The sequence below is a fragment of the Delphinus delphis genome, chromosome 20 (assembly GCF_949987515.2).
Source record: "Delphinus delphis chromosome 20, mDelDel1.2, whole genome shotgun sequence".
Classification (NCBI taxonomy): domain Eukaryota; kingdom Metazoa; phylum Chordata; class Mammalia; order Artiodactyla; family Delphinidae; genus Delphinus; species Delphinus delphis.
Window position 1 is genome coordinate 28,981,804 of NC_082702.1, and position 26,666 is coordinate 29,008,469.

The following is a 26,666-nucleotide window of genomic DNA, read 5'->3' on the forward strand; positions in this document are numbered from 1 at the left end:
AAATGAATTTTCCCACACCTCCTCTTAGCCAAAACAAGACAAAGATAAAAGCAACCGTGGTCGAAAGCTACCTTTTCTCTTTACTTTTTAAAAGGCAAATACTATAAAGAGCCTTGTGGAGGGACCTCAGCCCTGTGCTGATGTCTGAAATCTGAACTTCATAGCACTTATGAAAAGGAAACAGTTTAGCTCAATTTATAATAATATATTGGTCTGCAGAGGAAGTGCAGACTGAACCCTGCTGTCTCAAGTAAATACTCCAGGGGTGTCTGATGGGGAACGTGTCGGGTGCCTGTGATAGATCCACTGCCTGTGGAATTGAGTGAAGGCCCTGCTTCCAGTGCCTGAGGACACGCTTAACTGGGGTTGTCACGGTTTTACTTTTAAATTGGAATCTTTGCCCTAATCTCAGAGTTAGACATGACCAGATTTGCAAACAGATTTACAATTTTCACTAATTTTCCAACCAGGACTTCAAAACACACTTAGAGAAGGAAAAAAAAACACACTCTGGTTTTTCTCAGAGTAGGATGATTTACTTTGCCACAGATGTTTTCCATAGACTGAATGCAACCAGGGCGTTAGGGACTTAAAGGTGGCTTGGAGACAAACTGCGGGTTTGTTTTTTTGTGGAACAGATTATACAGTTCAAGGGACATCAGCCAAATTATGTTCATTAACCAGGAGCTGAGTGTGGAGGTGGGATGGTGCAGGACAAAGGTGAGTGCTAGGTAAACATTTTGGGCAATGCCCCCTCCCCTTGTTATTATTTTTTACATGTCACTCTTCAAGACTCTGTTCTATCTCCTCTCTTCACTTTCGTTTCCTTAAATCCAACTACATCTCATTTTCACATATGTGTCATTACTATACCCATCAGCTATTTCAAAGCTTTAGTTGCCAAGTAAAAATTCCATGGCAAAAAAAGAAAACAGCAATATAAATTGAAATGCACAGTATTTCTTTTTTGGGTTGGCATTCGCTCACCAGCAGTTCAGGGCAGAATAATGGAAAGGCCATTTCCCATCAGGTGACCAGGTCCCAGACTCCCCTCTTGTCCATCGGCTGGGCACTGTTAGTTCCCCTCTGAACCTCTGCCGCCACTGCAAAACTAGTGCTTCACGATACTTGCTTCCCAGGGTCATCGTGAGGCCAAATCAGAAAGTATATGGGCAAGTGCTTTGTAAACTACGACTTGAACATGGCGACTCATTATGAAGATTGGTGGGGGCCAGGTTTATTTACAGAGCCTGGCCCGTGGATTTTTCTAGATGAGGTTCACCTTCTCTGAAATACCTATGTCTTAGAGCAGCAAGTCCCAGCGCACTGTGAATGTTTGATGTGTATAACCTGAAAACGTGCCACGTTCTATTTCTGGAGCCAACCTGAGCCCTTGAGTTGGAGCCCGTAGCTCTGTGAGCAGGAAGAAGAGAGGCCTCTAGGAGTTTACCTGGGGCTCCTCTGGGACTTCGCTTGGAGACCATAGTATCTTTGTAAATCCTCCAGGTGTCCCTCAATCCTGCCCTGATTTAGACCTTTTATTCAAAGGAAAAGGCTTGTGTTACTTCTTCCTCTGACCCCATTCCCTTGCTCCTCCAACCTCTGACTGACCAACTGAAGTAAAAAGTACCTCTAATATATGGCTTAATCATAAATTCTGAATAATTATACTTTATTACCCTCTCATGGGTCTTGAAACCGTAGGTGCTACATTCTGCTTTCTGCTGAGGCACGGGAATCATACAGAAACAGTAATAAATTATAACTTCAGGCTGCAGTCAGTAGGCTTGAGGAATTGCCATTTAAGTGGAAAGTGCTTGAACAGCCCGATGAGCACGTGCCATGTTTATTTTCGCTTTGAAAAGTAGGACAATGACAGTATGGTTTCAACCGCTTGTCCAACGTGAACTTACTGTGTTCTTCCCTGCTCAGCAACTGCAGTATTTGCTTCTTGCTGTTCGCGTTTTACAGGGTTGAGGATGTGTCTCTTCTGAAACTTTCGCTCTAGAATATGCCCCTAAAGGCTGACGTTTTCAAACTTGGGCTTTTTTGACTTGATACCGGATTTTTTGGTATTCAGTTGAATTGGGGAGAGGGCATAGCTGGTGTCATAGGCTCTGAGGATAGGAACCTGAGTGTGTTCCTAGGTACTGGGAAGGATTTGCCTCTCTTACACTTTCTTATCATATCCAGTCTTTTTGCTTATTCCTGTAGTATTTGTGTTGTGAACTTTACTTGAAGCGCATGTGATGAGTACCTACTGAGGGTCAGGCACTGTGCTGGAGGCTTTGATATATTTCATTTATTTCTCGTAACAAGCCTGTCATGTAGGTAGTTATCCCCTTCTGAGCCCCATTTTTTTTCCCAGCAAAGAAAATCGATGGGGATTGACTGCTCGTGGGTACCTGGTTTCTTTCAGGGGTATGAAAATACTCTGAAATTAGTCTGTTGTGGTTGCCCAGTCCTGTGAACACACTAGCAGGCAGTGAGTTGTTTGGTATGTGGATTACAGTTCCATGAAGACTTCTTTAAAAAAGGAAATTGAGGCTCAGAGAGGTAAAACCACTTGTTCAAGGTGACATACCTAGTGAAGCTTGTGAGATCAAAGCTGTTCTTTCTTCCACTTGGCTAGCTCTACTAATTATATAGTCATGGAATCTTTTTTCGTTAAAAGTGTGGAAAAAATAATATTAATTGAACGATTAATAGATGAATGCACATATATTCTGCACATATATTCTTAGATTCAAACAGTATGGAAATGTATAGAATAAAATGTGGAACTACTCTTTCACCTTCCTCTATCTGGTCCTTTTGTAAGCCTTAACACAGATATAGCAATCTTAAAATATTTACATCTATGTTACTGCTGCTTTTTTAAAATAACACAAATGGGACTTTATAAGTGTGTGTGTGTGTGTGTGTGTGTGTGTGTGTGTATGTATAGGTATATTACTAGAATACTTGCTTTTTTTTTAACTTAATATGTCCTGGAGATCTTTCCTGTCAGTACCTCATTCATATTATTGTTAGTAATATATTAAAAATAATACATATACTAGGAAATAAAAATTCAAACAGTGGAGGTTGATCTAAAATGTAAAGTGAAAAACTCTTTGCCATCTACCCCCAAGTTCCATTTCTTAGAAGTAACTACTTTTCACTGTATTTGCATTTTATTCTTTTAGTGATTCTCTCCCTCTTAACTCATAAAATATGCTTAATACTTCAGTTTTTTCATCCAGCAACTTTAAGGACTATCAGTTTTTTCATGAAGAGAAATATGGAATCGGCTCTCTTATACTCTTTCTTACTCTTGCTAACTTTTGTTAGTTAACGTTTTAGGGTTTTTTCTGTTAATTGATTACCTTTGTACCAAGATATAGATGCTCTCTCTTGACTTCTGGCATTTCAGCCGTAACATTACTTTCACATTTTTGAAGTGCATAACGATTACGTACTGATCTGTAATTTTGATGAGACGACCATTCTTCCTTTGTATATGGATTCTGAACTTCGAAAACCAGTACCTCACAGTGCTAATGTGTGTGTTATTAACTGTAGAACCAAATGGAGTGACTGGATGCATACATAGAAGTTGTCATCCACTGTAATTATTAAACCTCTGTCAGATGAGAGGACACGTTGCAAATGTCAGGTCGAAATTGTATACCTCATCAAAAGCTCAGAATCGTGCCCCATTCTTTAGCTAGCTTTGTATTTGAACCGTGACTTTCTTGTGTAGCTCTCCCTTTCCCCGGGAATTCATCATTGCCTTTCTGTATTACTGCTGGAAGAATCGTGCCATAGTGATAGCTCTGTGCCACTAGGTGTTTTGTCACACTACTTATTTAATGCTTTGATAAACACTGGCTTCTTCAAACCCACCTGGCACAGTTATCATATTGAGATTTCTTCTCATTGCACTCCTTGGCAAATTCCATTTTTACTTGGGTCCTGTGTCTTTTGTCTTTTTTGGAATTTTCTAAAAATGCCTTCTGTCTACTTTAGATTCCAGAAAATGTGTACCTTCTACAGTACCTAATACAGTACTTTGAATATGGTAGGTTCTTTAATAAATATTGAATCAATGAGTGAAATGAACGAACCAAGGATTGGCTTTTCTCCCCTTCATTCATGGCAATACAGGCAAAAGGAAGTACTTATTCTATCCTTGAAAGCTCCTGGCTGGAAAGGGTTTTGAAGACCCTCTGCAAAACAGATGGCCATTCATCTAATACTCTGGGGTCTCCAGAGACAGCTTTTAGAATCTTCCATGACAGTCTGTTCCTTCAGTGACCCATGCTTTACTTCCTTGTGGCTAATCCAAATAACCATGTGGCAACACAGAATTTTCCAAAATGACACAGTGTCTGGATCAATCTGTACATTCTCCTTCACGTTTTTTATAAGAAAACCACCAAAGGTAACAAAAATGTGTTTCTTTTTTAACTGAGGATGGATGTGTTACTATGAATTATGAGGTCCTTTTATTCTCTATGGTTCATTCAATCAGTCACACTGTATTGAGGTAATTCTACATCTGGGTTGGGTAGGTGGAGTTTTCCCCTTTGGCTGGCAGTTTTCATATGCCCTCTTTGGCTATTATGTTATCTCTATAACATAACTCCTAAAAGCATGAGCTCTGGGAAGGAATTTTTTAGGCTTTTAATTTGATTGCATAACCTGTATTCCCTCTTTGCCACTTCTGTAAAGGCAGTGGAGGAATGACCATGAATGAAGCCTTTAAAAATTTTTCTTTCTTTCTTTATTTTTATTACAATTAAAAATTTTATTTTATTTATTTATTTTTTTGGCCATGCCACGCAGCTTGTGGGATCTTAGTTCCCTGACCAGGGATTGAACCCAGGACTAGACCAGGAATGAATTTGACTTTCCTCAATCAATCAGTCCCTGCAACAGATTTCAAGGCCAGACTATATACCCTATGATGGAAGATTCATTAAACTCTTCCTGTGGAATAATTCTTCTAGTCCCAATAACCATTTAAAATTTTTAAAAAGATGTAAATTATAGTCCTTGGTCAGTTCATTGTAGTGGCTTTATCCTAAAATTGGTCCTGGCACAAACCTTTCTCCTTATATTTGTTCATACTGTTCCTTCCACCTTGTCATGTTTTCCCCTGTGAGTTTACATGTGTAACTCACCTATTTAGGGGTGACATTAAAAAAATTTAATACCCACAATGTCAGGGGCACCAACTATTCAGGGTGTTTGCCATAACTCTCTTTCCCCTCTGGACTGTAGCAATTGTTATAGAAGTCTTATCTACTAGAGCTAAGCTTTTTCAGAGCCGGTATTATATATATTCTTGTACTATACACAGCACTTAGTACCTTGTGCAGAATAGGAACTTGCTGAGTATCTGGAGACAACAGTCTTTTTCTCCTCCCTAAGTGTGAACCAGAAACCATAACTATCTTCCTCAGTTGTCAGTGGAAAATCAGATGTGAGATAGGAGTGACTAAAGAGAGAAATCGAAAGGTATATGAAGGAACAGAACTTAGAGGTTTAAGTGGCTGCTTCTGTTTCATTCATTAACTTCATTTTGGAAGTTCTGGTGCCCAGAGTTCACTGTAGTAGAGGGTGATGTGATGGCGCTGTGTATACAAACTAGGGAGAGAAGAAACTTCATTCAAATTTTCTGTTATCCTAACCTCTGTTCCTTCTCATCTCTCCATTTCCACAATCCCCTCTGCCCTCCTGTCTCTTGGGAAGAGTTGCCACGTGGAAGAGTAAAGGCAGCCCTTCGCAAAGTGGGATTAAAGTTCTTTTTGCCTATTTAGAAAGCAAGAATGAATGATTAACCTCAAGAATGTATTCTCTTTGAAGCCTAACTATAAACCAAGCATTCCGTAAAAGTTAATTTCAAAAAAAAAAAAGAGAGAAAGGTGTGTACCCTGAGGTCATCTTCACCTCTGTACCTGTTTTTATGAAAGAGTTTTTAGTCCCCTGGAAAATTATATTGGGGAAGGTTTAAAAAACTAACCAAAACTCTTATCACCCACACCGACTGCAGTGTTCTGTCATTTTTATTTGGGGAATGAATATCTCTTTTCTGAGGATCTCTTCATTGACCATTTCCCTTTGGATTTTTAAAAAATCATCATACTTACTGTTCTAGTTTTTATTGCTAGGTACAAAAGTAATAATATATGTCATCCAGTCAAAGATGCTATCAATTTTAAGATGTATTCCAAATTCAGAGATGTTAAATATGAAGAAAAATTAGGATTGATGGTCATTGTAGAAAATTTACAAACTATAAGAAAGTATAAACTGGATAACAAAAGTACATCATAATATCACCACACAGAGATAACATCATTCATAACTATTTGGTCTAATTCCTTCTAGTGTTTTTTCCTATACTTGGGAATATATGTTTGTTTATTTTTTTAGAAAATTAATATCATGTTAGGTATAATGTTTTACATCTTGTTTTTTCCAATAATTTTATATCTTGAACATTTTTCCCTATTAAATATTCTTTGAAAATGTGATTTTTTAAAAATGGCTTAAATAGTAATCCCCTAGTTTTGTCATGCCATTCATTTCCAGTGCTTTGGTATCATATATATTGCCCTGTGAACATCTTTGTGTATACATCTTTGTCTGCACCTGTAAGTATTTCTCTAGGAAAAGTTACCAGAAGTGGGATACCTGGGTGAGGATGAGAATGTCGATATGTAAAGACGGTACATGTTGTACTGTCAGACGGTTAATCAGAAAGATTGTTTTCAGTTTACCTTTCTACCTACAATGTATGAAACATGGTTATTAGTTACTTCTACCAGCCTATTTATCTCACCCTAGGCAACACTGGGCATTACGATTTAAAAATATTTTTGCCAGTTTAATGATGAAAATAACATGAGTGTGACTTACTACTATACCTACACGTATTCATATCTCCTTGAATGGCTATAGGATTCTTGAGTAACAAGCTTTCCACCTTTAAACTCTGTAGATATTGTCCCCTTGACCTCTGATGTTTGATGTTAGGAAGATATCTGAGATCATCTTCAAATTGATTATATTGTGGCAAACTGTGTTTTTTTCCTTTGGACATTTGTAGTATTTTATATTTAATTTTTGAACAGAATATGTTTATATATTTGGTCAGCCATTTTGTAGTACAGACTCAAGCCTTTTCACAACTTTGGAAAATATTCTTCTGTTATTTCTTTGACTATTCTTTCATTTCTCTGTTTTCTGCTTTCTTCCCTAAGATTCCTGTTACATCTGTTTTGGCTTCCAGAATCTGCCCCTCGTGTCTTATTTATTCTGTCACTAGTTTTTGTTTTCCCTCTGAGTTCTGGGAGAATTTCTCGAGTTCTCATTTACTTCGGTAATTTGATTTTTCTGCAGCACGCCTTCTGTTGTTCACTCCAGCTATCATCATTTTAAATGAAGCCATACGTATTAAAAACAAGTCAACTCCAAGCAACCTTTCCTGATCTCACGCTGCTCCATCCTCACAGCTGCTTGCCCCATTTTCACAGGTGCAGTGCCCTCTTGAATCAAGCGGCTTCTTGAAATACTGAGAATTTTACAAAATTTTTTTCTGTCTGTTTGAGTAACACTTTTTCGGAAGAGACAGTTTCTGTCAAACTGGTTCCTTTCCTTAGAACTGTAATACTTTTGCCTGAGTCTAGTGATTTTTCCTTGTCTGTTTTTCCTTATAGAAAAAGGACTAGCACCGGCTGATAGGCAAGTCGGTGTTAAGGTTTGTTCTGAAAAACTTAGTATGGGTTCCTGACCAAATCCTTCACTTGAAGGAGGAGGAAGAAAATGTATCTTTGCAGGGCCAGATGAGAGAGTTGATGAACTGGAGTGTACTGAATGACTTGTTTCTGTCTTTTGGTGGTATAGATGCTCACAGTATGAGCAAACCCTGGCAGCTTTTGGACCATTCCTGGCATACCTGCTCGCTCCAGTTTCTTACCTCCACAATGCCTGGTTCTCTTCGCAAAGCGATGACTTGCACCAGCAACACGTCTGGGGGTCTATGGGTCCCGCGGGTGGTGTGCATTTAACACTGTCCTGCAGAGGCTACAGGCCTCTGGGTGCCCTGTAGCCTCTCCTGCCCTTCTGCTCTGCACCTTCTGAGCTAGAGGGGGAGCACTGATCTCAGGATCTGCTTGATATATTTATCAGGATGCTGCCCTTTTTTTTTTTTTTTTTTAAGTCCGCCTTTGTTCCTCCACTATGTCCCATGCCCAGCTCTGTTCTAACACTTAGCCAGTTTCACCTCACTCATTTCATGGTAAAATCCTTACGGACAAGATCATGTCATTCAACTCTGCATCTCCAGAACTTAGTACAGCTTCTGCCATAAAGGGATACCAGATAAATAAATTAGGGCCAAATGAGTGCTCTTGAATTGAGGTCCCCAAATGATACACAAGCAGCTGCGTTGGTCAGCATTACCCAAGGACAGTGCCCCTCAACCCTCCTCTGCATGAGAATCCCGTGGGGCACTTTCAAGAATACAGTGCCTGGGCCTCAACTCTAGAAATTCTATTTTTAAATTATTATTATTTATTTATTTTTTGGCTGCGTTGGGTCTTCTTTGCTGCACGCAGGCTTTCTCTAGTTGAGGAGAGCGTGGTTACTCTTCATTGCGGTGCGTGGGCTTCTCATTATGGTGGCTTCTCTTGTTGCAGAGCACAGTCTCTAGGTGCGTGGGCTGCAGTAGTTGTGGCGCACGGGCTTAGTTGCTCTACGGCATGTGGGATCTTCCCGGACCAGGGCTAGGGCCCATGTCCCCTGCATTGGCAGGTGGATTCCTATCCACTGCACCACCGGGGAAACCCAACCCCAGAAATTCTGATGAAGCTAATCTGTTGTGGGTCCAGGGCGTCAGTATCTTTTTTTTTTAATTGAAATATAGTTGATTTACATTAGGGTGCTGCCCTTCTTTCATCTCATTCCACTTATACTGTATCCAGCACAATTCCTTGTAATTTCTGGCATATTGAGAACCTTTCCCTAATGTTGAGCACTGAAGGAAGTCTTAAATTCTTTTACTATTTCATTGATCGTCTCATTGGGAATCTAAGAATGGGGTAGGTAGAGGCCTGGGTCTCTACTGTCATCTTGCCAGGAAGCGTCCCCTCCCCCCTTTCGTTGGCTATTAAATTCTGAAAACGTTCTCAGTCATGGATGTCCCCACATCTAGGAAAAATAAGGTCATAAATATTAAGATTGAGGGATGAGAATGGACAGGTGAGTAAGAATGAAAAGCTTCAGTGATCGTGTGCACCTGGGAAGATTGGATTTCAGTATTGGGCTTATTTAGCTCAGGAGTGCCTTTAGCCAAGCGCCTGATTGTTACTTTAAGAAATTTGGGGATGCAGTAGCCTCTGGTGACACACTAGACAACAGAACCGGGGAAATAAGGGCTGGGTTAAACTTAGTGTGACCAACTGTCCCAGTTTGTCTGGTGTGAGAGTGGGGATCTCAGGATTCGGGCCTTCAGTGTTACAACCAGGAAAGCCCTGGGCATGAATTGATCACCCTAGCGTCAATTATGCCACTGCATCTGTGGTCTCTTATATATGAGATGAGATTTCATGCTACAGTGAACGTCCAGAGTTCTCCCTCACCCACTGATAGGGCACGCAGCATTTAGCCTGCAAAGAGTAAGAGCTTCTTTTCCATTTGTTTTGTTGAATAAATTCTACAAACTCTGATTCCACTTGAGTAGAGAGTCAGTTTTTAGCTGTGTTCTGAGATAGCTCTGGAAAACAGGCATTCTTTAGTGTTTTCTTTCTAAAATTTTTGCATTAGTCTTTAAAGCTGGGCATGTCTTTAGTGTATCCTTTAAGACGTGAGATATACAATCCATGAGGTTTGAGCCACTTTCATAGACTTAGAATTTTAGATAAATTAGAAGCTCTTCAATGAAAATTCCGGGGTTCTTTCTAAAAGTCATAAAGGATTAGAGACATTTGGGAGCAATCTCAAAAGAGTTGTTTGATTAGAGAGTTGCCAAGGATTTAAATAAAGGTACAAGCCTTGGAGTATTACTTCTAATGTTGTGTTTGCCACTTGGCCTGCCTCAGATTAGTGGCGCCTCAGTGGAACAAAAGCACTTAACAGATCTGTTCATTAAGATGATTTGTTTTCCTCCTTATGATGTCTTTAGAGCCTACTGTTAATAGCCTGGGAGTGATAAGGCTTTTATTTGGGTAGGTGAGAATGGCATGTATGTATTTCTTTTGTTTGTTTGTTTGATCTCCTTTTTAAATTTTATTTTATTTTTGGCCGTGCCATGCAGCGTGTGGGATCGTAGTTCCCCAACCAGGGATCAAACCCACACCCCCTGCATTGGAAGCGTGGAGTCTTAACCGCTGGACCACCAGGGAAGTCCCCAGCATCTATGTATTTCTTAGAAATTGTTTCAACTCTTTATGAGCACCTGGACCTGGGGAAACTCCTCCAACCCCTGCTTTTTGTTTTTGTTTTGTTTGTTTGTTTGGCTTTGAATCCCCCTTTAGATAAAATAGTTCAGATCTACCAGAAATTCTCAGGTGTGTCCTTAACCAGAATCCTCAGAGAGAGCAAACTGGGAAAGAGAATGGACATTCAGTCCTCTTCAGGCCATAAGCTACACTTTTGAACCCAAGTCAGCAGAGGTTGGATCTGTTTTGATCCTCTATATTAGCTTTCCTTGTCTTTACATTTGCTTTTAATACTCCAAATGTATGACTGCTGTTTTTATCCTCACCTTTCATTGCATCTTGTGCTCTTTGTTCATACAGTGTCCAAATGTTTTGTGACTTACTCATCTTCAATCTGTTGTTCCTGTGAAAATACCAGAAGTTGCTCTTAATTTCACTCTTTCCGTCCCTTCACTTACCCATCCATTAGCAGGTCCTATTATTTTCCTCTAAAACATTCTGAATCTGATCGCTGCTCACCGTCTCCCCTGCTGTCACCAGGTTTTTGTGGGGACACATTTTCAGCTCATTTAGGTGAATATCAGGCAGTGCGGTTGCTGGGTCTGATGGTAAGAGCGTGTTTAATTTTGAAAGAAACTGCCAAACTGTCTTCCAAAGTGGCTGTACCATTTCGCCTACACACCAGCAGTGAATGAGAGTTCCTGTTGCTCCACATCCTCACCAGCATTTGATGTTGTTGGTGTTCTGGATTTTAGCCATTCTAATAGCTGTGTAGTGGGTATTTGTTTTAATTTACACTTCCATGACAAAGGTAGTGGAGCATCTTTTCATGTGCTTATTACAATCTGTCTATCTTCTTTGTCTGTTCAGGTCTTTTGTCCATTTTTTAATGAGTTGTTTGTTTTCTTATTGTCGAGTTTTAAGAGTTCTTTGTATATTTATATAACAGTTCTTTATAGAACATGTTCTTTGCAAATATTTTGTACGAGTCCAAGGCTTGTCTTCTTAATCTCCTGACGGTGCCTCTCACAGAACAGTTTTTAATTTTTATGAAGTCTGGTTTATCAGTTTTGTCTTTCATGGATTGTGCCTTCAGTGGCACCTAGAAAGTCACTGTCACCCTCAAGGTCATCTAGATTTCCTCTTAAGTGTTTTATATGTACACGTTTTACATTTAGGTCTATAATCCATTTTGAGTATTTTTTTGCATGGAGATGTACAGTTGTTCCAGCATCGCTTTTGAAGAGACTATTGAAGTCTTCCCTTCACTTCAGTCTTCTGGAAGAGATTGTAAAGAGTTGGTATTATTTCTTACTTAAATGTTTGGTAGAATTCACCAGTGCACCTATTTGGGCCTGGAGGTTTCTGTTTTGAAAGGCTATTATTTATTGATTCAGTTACCTTAGTAGCTACAGGCCTATTCAGTTTGTCTATTTCTATTTGTGTGAGCTTTGGCAGATTGTGTCTTTCAAGGAATTGGTCCATTTCATCTAGCTTATCAAGTTTGTGAGCATAGAACTGTTCATGTTATTACTTTATTTTCCTTTTAACATCCATAGGTTCTATAGTGATAGCCTCTTTTTGTGTGTTCTGTCCTTTTTTTTTTTTGCCTGCATAGAACCTTATTGATTTTATTGATCTTTTCAAAGAATCAGCTTTATTTCAGTGATTTTCTCTATGGATTTTTTTTGATTTTATTAACTTCTGCTTTTATTTTTATTATTTCTTTTATTCTGCTTACTTTAAATTTAACTTGCTCTACTTTTTCTTGTTTCCTAAGGTGGCAGCTTATTGATTTTAGATCTTTCTTCTTTTCTAACATGCATTTAATGCTACAAATTTTCCTCTTGGCACTGCTTTTACACATCACACAAATTTTGCTATTTTGTATTGTTATTTTCATGTGGTTAAAAGTATTTTAAAATTTCTATTGTGATTTGTTCTTTGACCATGTGTTATTTAGAAGTGTGTTGTTTATTCTCTAAATATTTTAGAATTTTCCAGCTATCTTTCTGTTACTGATGTCTAGTTTACTTTCTTTGTGGTCTGAGAGCAGACATTGTATGATTTCAATTTTTAAAAAATTTGTAAAGGTGTGATTTTTGTTCAAGAATGTGGTCTATTTTGATGAATGTTTCACATGACCTTGAGAAGATTGCATAATCTGCGGTTGTTGGATGAAGTCACCTATAGATGTCAATTAAGTTGATTGATGGTACTCTTGAGTTCCACTATGTCCTTACTAATTTTCTGCTGATGGATCTATTCACTTCTTTTAGGGCATGTTGAAGTCTCTAACTATAATAGTGGATATGTCTGTTTCTTCTTGCTGTTCTATTAGTTCTTGCCTCACATACTTTGTTGCTTTATTATAAGACAGATATACCTTAAGGATTGTTACCTCTTCTTGGAGAATTACCCCTTTATCATTACGTAATGCCCCGCTATATCCCTGATAATTTTTCTTGCTTTTGCTCTGTCTGAAATTCATATAGGTACTCCAGCTTTGTTTTTGATTAGTGTTTCCATGATATATCTTTTTCCATCCCTTTACTTTTAATCTATATGTGTCTTCATATTTAAAGTGAGTTTCTTATAGACAATATATAGTTGGGTCTTGTTTTTTCATCTACTCTGACCATCTCTGCCTTTTAATTAGTATACATAGGCCATTGACATTTAAAGTGATTACTGATATAGTTAGGTTAATACCTATCTTATTTGTTAATGTTTTCTATTTGTTGCCCTTGTTCTTTGCTCTTATTTTTCTCTTTGGTCATCATTAAAAAAAATTTTTTTTTTCTATCATTCTCCCTCCTCTGAGACTCAAATTACATTTATGTTAAAATGCTTAATATTGTCTCATAGGGCATGAATGCCCTTTCAGTTTTTTGTAGTGTTTTTCCTCTGTGTGCTTCATTTTGGGTTGTTTCTGTTCCTGTGTATTCTACTTCACTTATCTTTTCTTCTGCAGTGTCTAAAGTGCTGTTAATCTCTTCAATGTGATTTTTATTTCACTTACTATATTTCTCATCTTTAGAAGCTTCATATTCTATATATATGAAAGATACATACATAAAAAAAGAAAGATATGTATTTATCTTGTGTATCATATATATCATATATCTTTTATTTCTGTCTGCTACTTTTTGGTTGAATGCTGGATATGGCAAATTTTATTTATTGGTGCCTGATTTTGTTTTTATTTGTTTTTTTTTGAACCTATGGGTACTGAGAGCCATAGGTGATTTTTATTTTACTTTATTTATTTTTTTAAATTTTTATTTATTTATGGCTGCACTGGGTCTTCGTCGCTGCACACGGACTTTAGTTGCGGTGAGCGGGGGCTACTCTTCGTTGCAGTGTGTGGGCTTCTCACTGTGGTGGCTTCTACTCTTTGTTGTGGAGCACGGGCTCTAGGCATGCGGGCTTCAGTAGTTGTGGCTCGTGGGCTCAGTAGTTGTGGCTCGTGGGCTCTAGAGCACAACCTCAGTAGTTGTGGCACATGGGCTTAGTTGCTCTGCGGCATGTGGGATCTACCCGGACCAGGACTCATACCCGTGTCCCCTGCATTGGCAGGCGGATACTCAACCACTGCACCACCAGGGAAGTCCCGCCTGATTTTGTTATATTCTTTTAAGTAGTGTTGGACTTTGCTCTAGTGAGTAATTAAATTATGTGGAATAAGTTAGATTCTTTTTTTTTTTCTCTTTGCGGTACATGGGCCTCTCACCACTGCGGCCTCTCCCGCCGCGGAGCACAGGCTCCAGATGCGTATGCCCAACGGCCATGGCCCACGGGCCCAGCCGCTCTGCGGCATGTGGGATCCTCCCAGACTGGGGCACGAACCCGTGTCCCCTGCATTGGCAGGCAGACTCTCAACCACTGCGCCACCAGGGAAGCCCTAAGTTAGATTCTTTCGAGGCTTGCTTTTAAGCTTTTAAGTGGATCTGGGGCAGCCTTTAATATAGTACTTATTTAACTCTACTACTAAGATTATGCTTTTCTAAAGACTCTATTGTCTCAGGTAGTAGGAACCATTCTGGCTGCTGAGAACACGGAGTATTCCAGGCCCTATGTGAGGTCTGAGATTTGTCTAGTCTATAGCTTTCTGGAACTTATTTTCCTGCCTGTGGGAAGTTTTCATCCACACATGCACAGATGAATACGTAGCCAAAGACTTGAAGGAACCCTTCTGTAGATGTCCGCTTAGTCTCTCCCTGTGCGGGTTCTTCTGTTCCAGTATTCTGCCTTACATATCCCTGCTGCCTTGGCCTTCCTAAACGTAGTCTCTGTCTTCACAACTCAGCAAGAGAGAAAACTGAAAACTCTGAGTTCTGACATCCCCATCCCTACTCTGTGACTTTGAAACTGTTTCTAGCTAGTAAACTAAGGCTCACCTATTTCTCCTATCTTTGGGGTCACTGTTTTCCAGTGTCAGAAACCTTTGTTTCCTATTTTTGGTCTGTTTTATAATTTTTTAGGGTAAGAAGGTAAACCTTGTCACGGTTACTCCATAATGTCCATAAGCAGGAGTCCTGCAGTTGGCATTTTGCATTTCCTTTCTTCTGTTTAGAGGTAATTTTATAGGTTGTTTTTGCTGACATGTAGGGGGTGTGGTGGTCTTTGCTTCCTAGTTTAAGTCATTGTCTTTCTTAGTATCTTGCTAAGAAGCCTCTGTTGCTTACATAGGAAATCATGTGTTGCTGGGGACAGTTTGGTTCTCTTCTTTATAATAGAGAACGTGATGTCCTAAGCAGAGGTGTTTCAGATTTTGCCTCACATGTGGCATCATTTCTTAGAATACGCAACAACTTGGCCATTGGTTTTTCTCCCACTGCATGTGGTTTTAGGCATATTCTTCAGCTGATGAATTCACCACCTTCTCCATTCTTGGGTCGTGAATCTGTAGGCTTGAATTCTGTTCTGAGAGCCAAAGCTTTGCAACATGCTGAGTTGGTTGGTTTGCTGCCTGGAAAATTGTTAGGGCAAAATTGATACTTTGACTGGGGAAGGAAAGAGGCAGATTTTCAGATGAAAGATGTTCAACTCCAAATAATACAAAAAAAAGTTGGCTTATTCTAAAGGCATGGGTAGAATTAGATGTATCATGAGAAAGGGAAAGAAGTTCAGCCCATAAATAGTGGCGAGTGGGTATCATAAGACTACAAATAAGTAGGGTAACCCTATAGCCTGTTTGCTAAGGACAGTCCTGGTTTATGCCTGTTGTCCTGCAATAATTATTAATAACATCCCCTTTCACTATTGAAAGTATCATGGTTTTTGATGGTTTTATACCATATGACTATATATATATATATATATATATATATATATATATGTCATCCTACTTACAAAGAACGGTTTAAAGAATACATGGTAATTGTTAATTCTTTGTTCTTGTCATTCTTCTTGAATGATGGATTTACTGTTTACTTTGTATTTTAGTGAAATAGTATTCAGTGACTGATAAGTGTGTGTTGGGTGTTTTTTTTTTTTTTTTTTTTTTTAATTTTTGGTATTTTTCCTGCAGATGATCTCAATGCCACCCACCAACACTGTGTTTTGGCTGGTTTACCACCTCGGTTTAGTTCCACCCACCGAGTGGCAGAGGTAAGTGTAAATAAAAATGTGACTCAAACTTAATTGGATATGACAGAAGTGGTCGCATGAGCAACTTATCATAGAACTTTGGAAGAATATTTGATAGGAAAATTGCTTCCATCTAACTAGACTTTAGCCTCTATTTACTTGCTTTTTTAGCTTTGAGTTGTGTTGGACCCAGTTTTGAAAAGTGTGTTCACAGCCTGGGATAAGTCTATTTTGCTTCTTTGGGGTTATGTTTCTTGGAAAAGATGCCAGCAAGAGGGCACCTTGGCAGGTGTCGCTGGTTAGAGATTTTCTAAGGGGTTTGTATCTGTCAAGGTCAAGGGCAGGGGATGGCCAGAACAAAATAGTAGATTTGTGTGCTTGTGCATGTGTTAGCTGTGACTGGGCTCAGATGGTTGAGAATTTATATTTCCCTTAACTTTTGGGTCAGGCTTCCGGGCATGTGAATGTAAATTAAGGAGAAAGTTACAGTGGTGCCAGGGAATTTCCAAACTCCCCAGTTGTGTTTCTAACCCAGACTTTATTGCTAAATTCTGCCAGCACTTGCAGTGGCAGATAGTCAGCTGATTAGACTAGTTCAGAATGGAAACTTAAGAGATGAGGGAAGCCTTTAGTAGTCACCCTGGAGTATTGTGTGTGCTCAGTTAAGAAGTGTTCCAGAGAGCAGGGGAATGATCATGAAAAGGATTACAAGTTGACCTCGTATCCAAGCTTGTCTTCTGTGCTTTGCTTTTATAGCTTGACTTTTCATTGTACCACAAGGGGACCAGTGTGAGAAAGTTGGGCAGACGGGATACAATAAAGTGGCAGGGAAACACAAGCACAAGACCTTTCCAGTCCTGAGACTGTGTGAGTCTATAAGGCAGTGTCATGTCTTTTGGTATTTAGGTAGCTTTTCTAGTGGACTGGTCATTTTGCTAGGTGGCAGAGAGGACACGAGTGTCTGTTTAAATCAAGATGCCAGCAAACCCATCAAGCATTCCTTCTCCCTTTTCTCCCTTTCTTCTCTCTTCTATTCAATCATTCATCTAAATATTTGAGTGTCTGTTCTGTGCCCAGTAGCACTAGAGGCATGAGAGAGAGAGAGCCATCAACATGACAGGTATGGCCACTAGCTTTGCTGAACTTCCATTTTAGTTTGAGAGACAAATATTAAGTAGATAAAAGCACAAATAATTATCTTAGAGACCTAAAAAAGTAAGTTCTGTTAGGAAGGAAGGAAGGAGTGAGTGAAGGCAGGCAAAAAAGAGTGAGCAGGCATTTATAGAGCATCTAATACGTGCTTTGTATTGTACAAAAAAGACTTCATTTTTTTGTATAATACAAGATGATATAGACCTCTGTCTTTCTAGCTAGAACTCTCCTAAAAACTCTTTTGAGTATGTGGCTACTGATGTGTATCTTTGCACCTTTCCTAATCCAATCTGGAAGAGTGGACAAGACGATTAGTGCTGTGCTCGGAGGGTTGGTACAAAATGATGAAAAAGAAGTTTCACAAAATGTATTTGATAAGGATAACAATCATATTTAATTCATAGGGTTCTTGTGAGGATTAAGTGAGTTAATACGTGTAAGTCTTTTAGAACAGTGGCAGGTATAGAGTATGCATTCAAAGAATGTTAGCCACTACTACTATTATTAAATTACTACCACTGCTGCTGCTGCTGCTACTACTATTACTACTACTGTCTTTTCAGTTATCCTGATGAAAAGCTAGTAGGAGACAGGAACAACAAAAGCTCTTTGTGTGGAAGGCTATTCTGTCTCCATTTATACACTAGAATGTATGTAATGAAGCAAGAGAACTTAAGTCATCAATGAGTCTTTAATTGGAAGTGTTGCTATTAACTGAAAGCTACTACTCAGAAGAAGGGAAGTGATTTTAGTTCTTTCATCCATTCTGCAAACTTCCGTTGAAATTCCCAGTGCTCAAGGTATTCTTTTAGACACTTGTGCACAGGTAGAGTGCAGAATAGAGAGTAGCAAACAGCATAAGGCTTCACGAGTGACATGACATGTAAGACTTGAACATGTAGGGATTAGGGGATTTTAGGACATTTTAAGACATTTAAGAGTCCTCATCCCATTAGGTGGAAATCTTGTGATCGGAATGGGATGGGGATACAAAGGGAGTATTGAGTGGCTCAACTTTGACTGAATCCCAGGATGCCAGAAAGGGAGTGTTGGCAGATAAAGGCTGATCCCTGAATGATTGAATTGTGAAAGATCTTGGATATCAGGTTAGGTGTGTTTTAACTTAAGTTGGTTCAGGTGGGGGTTATTGATGATTTATTTATCGCAGTAGTGACATATTGGAGATGTCTTTAAGAAGATGAAAATGATAGAGACATCAATTAAACCTATTGGTCTGAACTAAGGTCATGGCAACAGGAAAAAAGAAGAAATTCCCTTGACTAATGTAGGAGACAGTGACAGACCTGGTAACTGATTGAAGTGGAGGGAGGAATGTAAGAATGAATGAGTGAGTGGATGAGCAAATGAATGAATGAGTGAATGAATGAACACACTAACCAGGTAACTCTTTATTGGATGCTTGTCATGTGCTGGGCTTTTGGGTGACTCTGAGGTTTCAAGCTTGGGTGATTTGGAGATGACATTACCATAAGTAGAAATAGGGATCTAAGACACGAGGGGAAGACAGTAGTTCAGTTTTGAACAGGCTGAGTCAGAGCTGCCAAGAGAAGAGGTCCAGCAGACAAATGTAAATTTGGGGCTAAAACTTGTGAGAGATCAGGAAACCTTTCCTTCTCCACCTCCTATGATAAATACACACATTCAGAATGCAGTTTGAAAAGTACCCCTCTGACCTTATTTCCTTTTTTTCCAAGTGGACCATCTTACCTAAAGTAGCAGTGCTTTCAGAATATCCTGAGGTTTAGCTTTCTCTGCTTCAGTTATAGCTGTATTTGTATCTTCTAATTTTTAGGCAAAATTTTGAGCGTTAATTAATTTTTAAAAAAGAGGTGGATATGCATAGTGATAATAATAATATAATCCCAAATCTGTATCTTTTATATTATCTCTACTTCAGTTCAAGCTTATGATACTTTACTAATTAGACATACATAATGTGAATGATGTGACTATCCTGCTTTCTATATTATAGATCAGGGTCAGCAAGTTCTATGGCTTTTGGGCCAGCCAGCTCTTTTTGTAAATAAAGTTTTATTGGAACACAGCCACGCTCACTTATTTACGCATTGTTTATGGCTGCTTTGGAGCTACCGTGGCAGAGCTGAGTAGTTGAACACAGACCTTATGGCCTGCAAGCCTAAACTATCTACCATCTGACCTTTTTAAGAAAAGTTTTGCTGACTCTGTTTTACATGATCCTGTGTATACAGGCTTTAAAGTTAAAAGGAATTTTTTTAAAAAAATCATCATTTTAAGGTTAACTTTTTATTTCTACCCAAAATCAAAAATGACAATATTCAATGCTGGTAAAATTACAGTGAAACTGTACATTCATACCCTACTGGTAGTTTTTCTAATTAGTATATTTTTTGGAAGGCTATATGGGGATATGTGTAAAGCCCCATAAAAATATTCATATCTTTGATCTCATAACACTGTTTTGAGGAATCAAACCTAGGAAATAATTCAAAGGAAGTATATATAAAAAGATATTTATCTAGTATGATTAACAGTAGTGAAAAGTTGGACAGAACCTTAATGCCTTTATATTATGTGACTTGCTAATTAAATTGTTAATGTCACCTCATTCAGCAGCATTGACCATGGTAGTTTTGAATACCTATGTACAAACAGTGAAAAGTAGCATGTACATTGATATGTATATATTCATTACAGCTGTGTGTGGATGAAGAATTACACGCAATAAAAATAATTTATTTTAAATAGAACATGGCAGGATTATGTTTTTATCTTATTTAAAACTTCTAATTTCATCTTATATTATTGTTTTCAGTAATAGAAGAGGGAAAAGATTTTTTTCTCCAACACTATAGTTAACGTTATGGTTTCCCTCAATACAGAGAAGAAAAAAATCCATGCAACTTTATAGCCCTCACTTGTTCTACAAATGTCCTTTCCTTCATACAGTATTAAATTAGACATCTTTTCTGTGCCAAACAAAATGATTCGCTATTTTCTGCCTATTCACAATATGTAGGAAACATTGTCTTAAGGAAATGTTCTGAAATTCATTTTAGTTAATCACAGAAGAAATCTATTCAGTTTTTAGTTGCAAAAATGTGACTAGAGTATGTCTGATGACTCTCGACCTTTATTTGATTTTAGTTTTTTTCTGGTTGTGACAGAATGTTCTTCGGATGCAACACAGAATATATGTTTTTTTTAATTTAAATTCTATGTATAATTATATTTTGAATAGGTAGTTACGCAAATGGTTCAAAACTCAAAAAGTACCTAAGAGTGTACAGTTAAAACCTATTTCTCCTCACACCAGCCAGCTCCTCTTCCCCAGAGGCAACCAACGTTATCAGATTTTTGTTATCCTTTCAGTGATGCTTAATACATAAATAAGCAAACACATATGTAATTTTTAAAATTTCTTATATAAATGGTAGTCTACACACTATTCTACCCCCCCCCTTTTTTTTTTTTTTTTTTTTGCGGTACGAGGGCCTCTCACTATTGTGGCCTCTCCCGTTGCGGAGCACAGGCTCCGGACGCGCAGGCTCAGCGGCCATGGCTCACGGGCCCAGCCGCTCCGCGGCATGTGGGATCCTCCTGGATCGGGGCATGAACCCGCGTCCCCTGCATCGGCAGGCGGACTCTCAACCACTGCGCCACCAGGGAAGCCCCTATTCTGCACTTTTTGTTTTGTTTTATTTTAGTAAACCTTGATGATAATTACTTATCAACATGCAGTTCTTAGAGTAGGGAATTTTTTTTTAAGATATCATACAAACGCATAAGCCATCAAAGAAAAAATAGGTGAATTGGACTTTATCAAAGTTAAAAACTTTATGCGTCAAAGGGTACCATCACAAACGTGAAAAGACAGAATGGGAGAAAATATTTGCAGATCATACATCTCACAAGGTGCCCATATTTAGATTTATATAAAGAGCTCTTACAGCTCAATGATTAAAAAGAAATAATCCAACTTTTTAAACAGATAAAGGCTATGAATAGACATGTGTCCAGAGGAGATATACAAGCGGCCTATAAACACATGAAAAGATGCTCACCATCATTAGTCATTGGGGAAATGCAAATCAAAACCACAGTGACATACCACTGCACACCCGCTGGAATAGGTATAATCAGAATCACAGGAACAGATGTTGGTGAGGATGTGCAGAAACTGGAACCCTCATACATTGCTGGAGGGAATGTAAAATGGCGCAGCCACTTTGGAAAATTTAACCTTCAGAAGGTTAAATTCAGAGTTACCTTATTGCCCAGCAATTCCATGCCTAGTGTACACACCCAAGAGAAGTGAAAACTCGTACATGAATGTTCACAGTAGCTTAATTCATAATAGCCAAAAAGTGGAAACAGCCCAAATGCTCATCACCTAACGAATGGAGAAACAAAAGGCAGCGTATCTGTACAGTTGAATGATAATTTGGCAATAAACAGGAACGGGGTACTGACACGTGGACAACATGGATGAACCTTGAAAATATACTAAGTGAAAGAAGGCAGTCACAAAGGACCACATATTGTATGATTTCATTTATATGGAATATCCAGAGTAGACCAGTCAAATCTGTAGACCCATAAAGTAGATTAGTGGTTGCCTAGGGCTGGGAAGGCTGGTAGAAATGGGAGGGGGTGACTGCTAAAAGGTATAGCGTTTCTTTCTGGAGGGATAAAAATGTTCTAAAGTTAACTGTAGTGATGGTTGCACAACTCTGTGAATATACTGGAAGACATTGAATTGTATGCTTTAAGTGGGTAAATTTTATGACATGTGAATTTTATATCTCAATAAAACTGTTTCCACTCCCCATGCCCTCCCAAAAAACTAGGCCTGTTTATAGGTTCTTTACATCAGATGAACTCTAATCACCCAGGAAAAATGTATATATTCCCCCCTCCTTTTTTTTTTTTTTGGTTGCAATCATGGCTCCACCAGAGTTTGTTTAACTGGTCTTTTATTGATGGGAAATTTTGTGTTGTTTTTAATCTTTTATTATAGTAGATGGCATTTCAATTAATTACCTCTTATATAGGTTACTCCATACTTGGGAAAGTAAAGGTGAGGGTAGAGTATGTTTATAGACAGAATGTCATTTAAAAAATGTAGGGTTGTCTGTGGGACAAATGTGAGTGGTAATTCATTTCCATTTTTTGTTTTTTCTTTGTAGTAAATTGGAGCCACTGCCCTTCTGCTCCCCACACTTTGGGATCTTCATATTAAAACACATATTAGTCAAGCTTCTGTTTGTGGCACAGAAACTTCATTTTTTTCCCCCAGGCATGCCCAGGTCACATTGTATCAAGTGGCAGTAACTGTGCAAAGAAATTTTGTACCAGGGGATTAGCCTTCAAGGTTATTTCGAAGGGATCCATTTAAATTGTAAATATTAAAATAAAAATACTCTGGGGAGACATTTCCCTCATTGGGTCTAAAGGATATTTACAGCTGGCGTTTTCTCATTCTAGGAAATCGTGTCATTATCAAAACAAGCGGATGCACACTCCACCTGCATCCTCTTCTTTTCTGACATATGCTCATTCAAAGAGGGAGTGTGTCCATTTGACCTCTGTTTTGCTCCCACAGACTTAGAGAGGGATGGACTAGTTATCTGTGCCTTTGCTGATACCCGGGCACTAAGTTATGCCTTTCAACGTGCCTTGAGGGTATGAGCCACATATTCTCCATTATCTGAAGAATCTCTTCTGCCAAGGCAGACTTGCAGCTGCCTAGTGTATGCTTTCCGCAGAAAAGGAAAGTGAGTTCTTTGCCCTGTGTTTATAACTTCATTTTTTTCTCCATTGCTGTTCTATTTTGTGTACTTTTGAACCAGTTCTACAGTCTGGTTACCTTTTTTTCCCCATTGTTAGGTGCAGGGCACTTGAGATAAAGTCAGTGTTCTTGACTTCTTGGCTAATTAGTTATTCCTCCAATAACTACTTACTAAGTTTCTTTTATATTTAAGACTCAGTTCTAGGTGCTGCAGTATATGTATAGTGTATACATTTTGAAACAGGGCTTTAGCCTTCAGGGAGCCTATTCTTTGGAGATATGAAGCCCATGTAATAAAAAGCAGCAAGATGAGTGACCCAGGTGACGGCCAAGCTGGCAGCACAGAGCCCAAGGAGAAAGCTACTAGAGTCATTCTTAAGTTGAGGAGCATAGGCTGACCTGTGAGGGCGACAGGTCCAGGAAGGGGACAGACGTCCTAGGAAGAGAGGGATGGTAACCTTGGAGTTTGCTTACCATCTCGGTGGCTGGTTCTATCTCTGCAGTGCTCAACGGGGACCTTGGATTACATCTTACAGCGCTGCCAGTTGGCCCTGCAGAATATCCGTGATGAGGCGGACAATGGTGAGGTCTCTTTGAAATCCTTGGAGCCAGTGGTTTTGAAACACGGAGAAGAAATCCACAACGAGGTAAGGACTTTCAAGAACTGTGAAGATTCTCTCCTACTTGCTAGCTAACAAGTTATTCGGCCACAGTTTGCTATGAGTATAAGAGACAAGGGATGGTTCATTACTTACAATAGCAGTAGCCGGGCATGAGCATTTTTGTGCCAGTTCTCCAAGCCTCTGTTTCCACAGGGTAACGCACAGTGGGCTGGATAGCATGTGCACTTGGAGGGGTTGTGTTCTAGAAGAGGAGCCTGACCTGAGGTAACCCGACTCTTCCATGATGGGCAGTAGGCATGTCTGTCGTTTGCTCCAGATCAAGACACATCTTTATCCTCCAAGTCTGTTAGCAATCCTACCCTTTACTCTGGAGGGAGAAACTCTATCTTCCAAGCGTGTTCACTATAAAAACATCCTTGCAATGAGAGTGTGAAGCAAAGGGCAAGACATGTAGAAACACAAACAAGAGACCCATGAAGGATAATCTTCCAGCAAGGACTGATGGAAACTGAAGGTGGATCCTTGGAGCAGGTGGACCCTTAGGAGCCTTGCCTTTTGTTCAGGAAATTAGTAGCGATTCTACAGTCTGTGGGACCAGCATGTCTGGATCCCATGAGTCAGTGTTTCAAAAACTTTGTTAGTTTCATTAATACGTTTTCAACTTTTGCTCTGTCTTTGGACTACATATATTGTTATCTCTTCAATACTTTTAAAAGAATCAACTCATTTTTTATGTAAATAAAAGTTTTTAAAAAGGAAGCTTTATGTTACCACTTTTAAGTGGAAAGCTGGTATCACTATCCAAAAGAAAAAGTAACCAGAAAACTCTAGCCTGTGAAAACAGCAGTGTTATACTATTCCAGCAGATGCTTTTGGCCGGAGAAGGTTCGGAGCCTACAGTCTCTATTCTTCACGTTAAGAAGGAAGATTAGCGCGCAACTTCCTACACTTTCTAAAAGTCATTGAATTCTACACTGAAAATGGGTGAATTTTATGGTGGGTAAATAATACTCCCCCCCCCAAAAAAAACCCATTGAAATGAAAGTCAAAAAGAGATTACCAAGTGGTAGAGAATCTTTGAAGATTAACATCAATCAAAAACTTTTTCTTTGATATAATTAGAAGGATTGATGGAGAATTGGAGTACAAAAATGTTCTCAATCATCTCAGTAAATAATTGCTGAGCATGTGCGAGGCACTCTTTCTGGGTGCTTTCGGATATGTTGGGAAATAAAATAGGCATTCTAGTGCAGGGAGATGACAATAAATAATAAACACACTACATCAGTTTATTATACAGTATGTTAGAAGTTGATAAGTGGTACAGGAAAAACCAAACAGGGCAAGGTAATGGAGATTGAGAGAAGCAGAGAACACTCCCGCTGGCAAGATGTCCTTTGTCCAAGGTTGAGGAAGAGAGCCATGTGGTTTTCTGGGGAACAGCATTTCAGGCCGAGGGAGACACCACTGCAAGGGCTGTGCGGGTGGGAGAATGCCTGGTGTTCGTGGACTAGTTCAGGGACGGTTCGCTGTGAGTGGTGGGAGTGAGGCTGTTAGTTACAGGAGATGAGGTCACGGAGTTGGTGTGAGGGGATGGGGAACCGCAGATTGCATCAGTCGTTGGAGGTGTCTCTAAGGACAGGGGCTTTCCTTTTTACTCTGAGGGTTATAGCGAGCCACTGAGGGGGTTTGAGCAGAGGAGAACAATGTTCCCACTGTGCCATGTAATATCTTTAAAAAGATATTTACTTATCTTACGAGCTGCTCCTCGGCTTGAATAGAGAGGTCTTGAATCTGAGTAACATGTGTGCCAGTCTTCTCTAATCCCCCAGTCTTTGATTCTTCAAGGTCATCTTCTTACTTTCAGAATGAGTTCCATATGTCAGGACACATCATCAGATACTCTCCTTTGGCCACGCAAGTTGGCGTGCTCACGCTCTTCTGGGTTCTGTTGCTGAATGAGAGCACAAATATCTATAATCCTTTCCACGGTTCTTACTGTTTGCTTTCCTCTTTCTTAAAGACCATGTGCCTTTGCTGGACTAATTATAGGATGAAGCCCTTGGTTTCATGTCTGCAGTCTTTTGGGCTGTGTCGGTTTAGAAGTGGTTGGTTTTCTTTGTCTTAGATAGTTTCTAGCTAAACAATTTGGGGACTTTGGAGATTGGAACTGAGTACCTTAAGAAGATTTTTTTTTTTCCAATTTAAGACGCTTAAAAAGATTTTTGGTGAGGTATAAGCAGAACCTTCCTCTGTGTTTATAAAATAGTCTGTTTTCCTTCTTAAAAATCATAAAATATGGAATTCAGTCTTGTCACCTGGTAAATTTCCCCTAGGAAAATTTACTGTTTGATGTCATCATTTGGTTCTCATTTTGTTCTGATCAGACCTGCGTCTTCCTTACAGCTACTGGGAAAGGGCTTTCATTGGGTAGCTCTTTGTAGATTGGACCTTAGCATCTCTTCCTGGTCTCATGTCTTTCTCCATGAAAAAACCTATTTCATTGATTACAGTGAGCACTGACCCCAATGGGCATGTTCCCACATGGGCATGATGGGCATGATGCCCAATGGGCATCTTGAGGGAAATGCATGAGCTGACCTGGGACCAAATCAAGAACCCAAACTAACTTGGCAGAAGTAGGTGTCATCTGCTTACCTGTAAGAGTGTTGGGAATGATTTCCAACTATACAGTGCTGTGGTGACTCAGAAGTACGGTTTTGGAATCTTACAGACTTTGCTCCCCAATGCCTAAGTGTCCAGTGACTAAGGTTCAGGTAGGTGGGTGGATTCTGTTTGTGCTTCCCCTTCAGACTTTTTCTAGACATTTCTAGGAGAAAAGCTTTTCTTTTTTTTTTTTTTATATAGAAAGTCTTAAAGTTTATTTTGATAGACTTGCTTTTTACAGGAATTGGTTTAAATGAAAAGCTTTTCTTGATTGACCTTTTTCTTTTCTTTTTTTAATTAATTAATTTATTTATTTATGGCTGTGTTGGGTCTTTGTTTCTGTGCGAGGGCTTTCTCTAGTTGTGGCAAGCGGGGGCCACTCTTCATCGCGGTGTGCGGGCCTCTCCTGTT

The 26,666-nt window shown here is 39.2% G+C and overlaps 1 protein-coding gene across 2 annotated transcripts in view; it reads left to right on the forward strand.

Moving 5' to 3' along the window:
- FTO (FTO alpha-ketoglutarate dependent dioxygenase) overlaps positions 1–26,666 on the forward strand; it is a 374,156-nt gene that overhangs the window by 136,587 nt on the left and 210,903 nt on the right. For both annotated transcript variants that reach the window (XM_060000764.1, XM_060000765.1), the window contains exons 5-6: positions 15,964–16,043; positions 23,469–23,612. In XM_060000764.1, the coding sequence (XP_059856747.1) occupies positions 15,964–16,043; positions 23,469–23,612 (224 nt within the window). The remainder of the gene's footprint in view (positions 1–15,963; positions 16,044–23,468; positions 23,613–26,666) is intronic.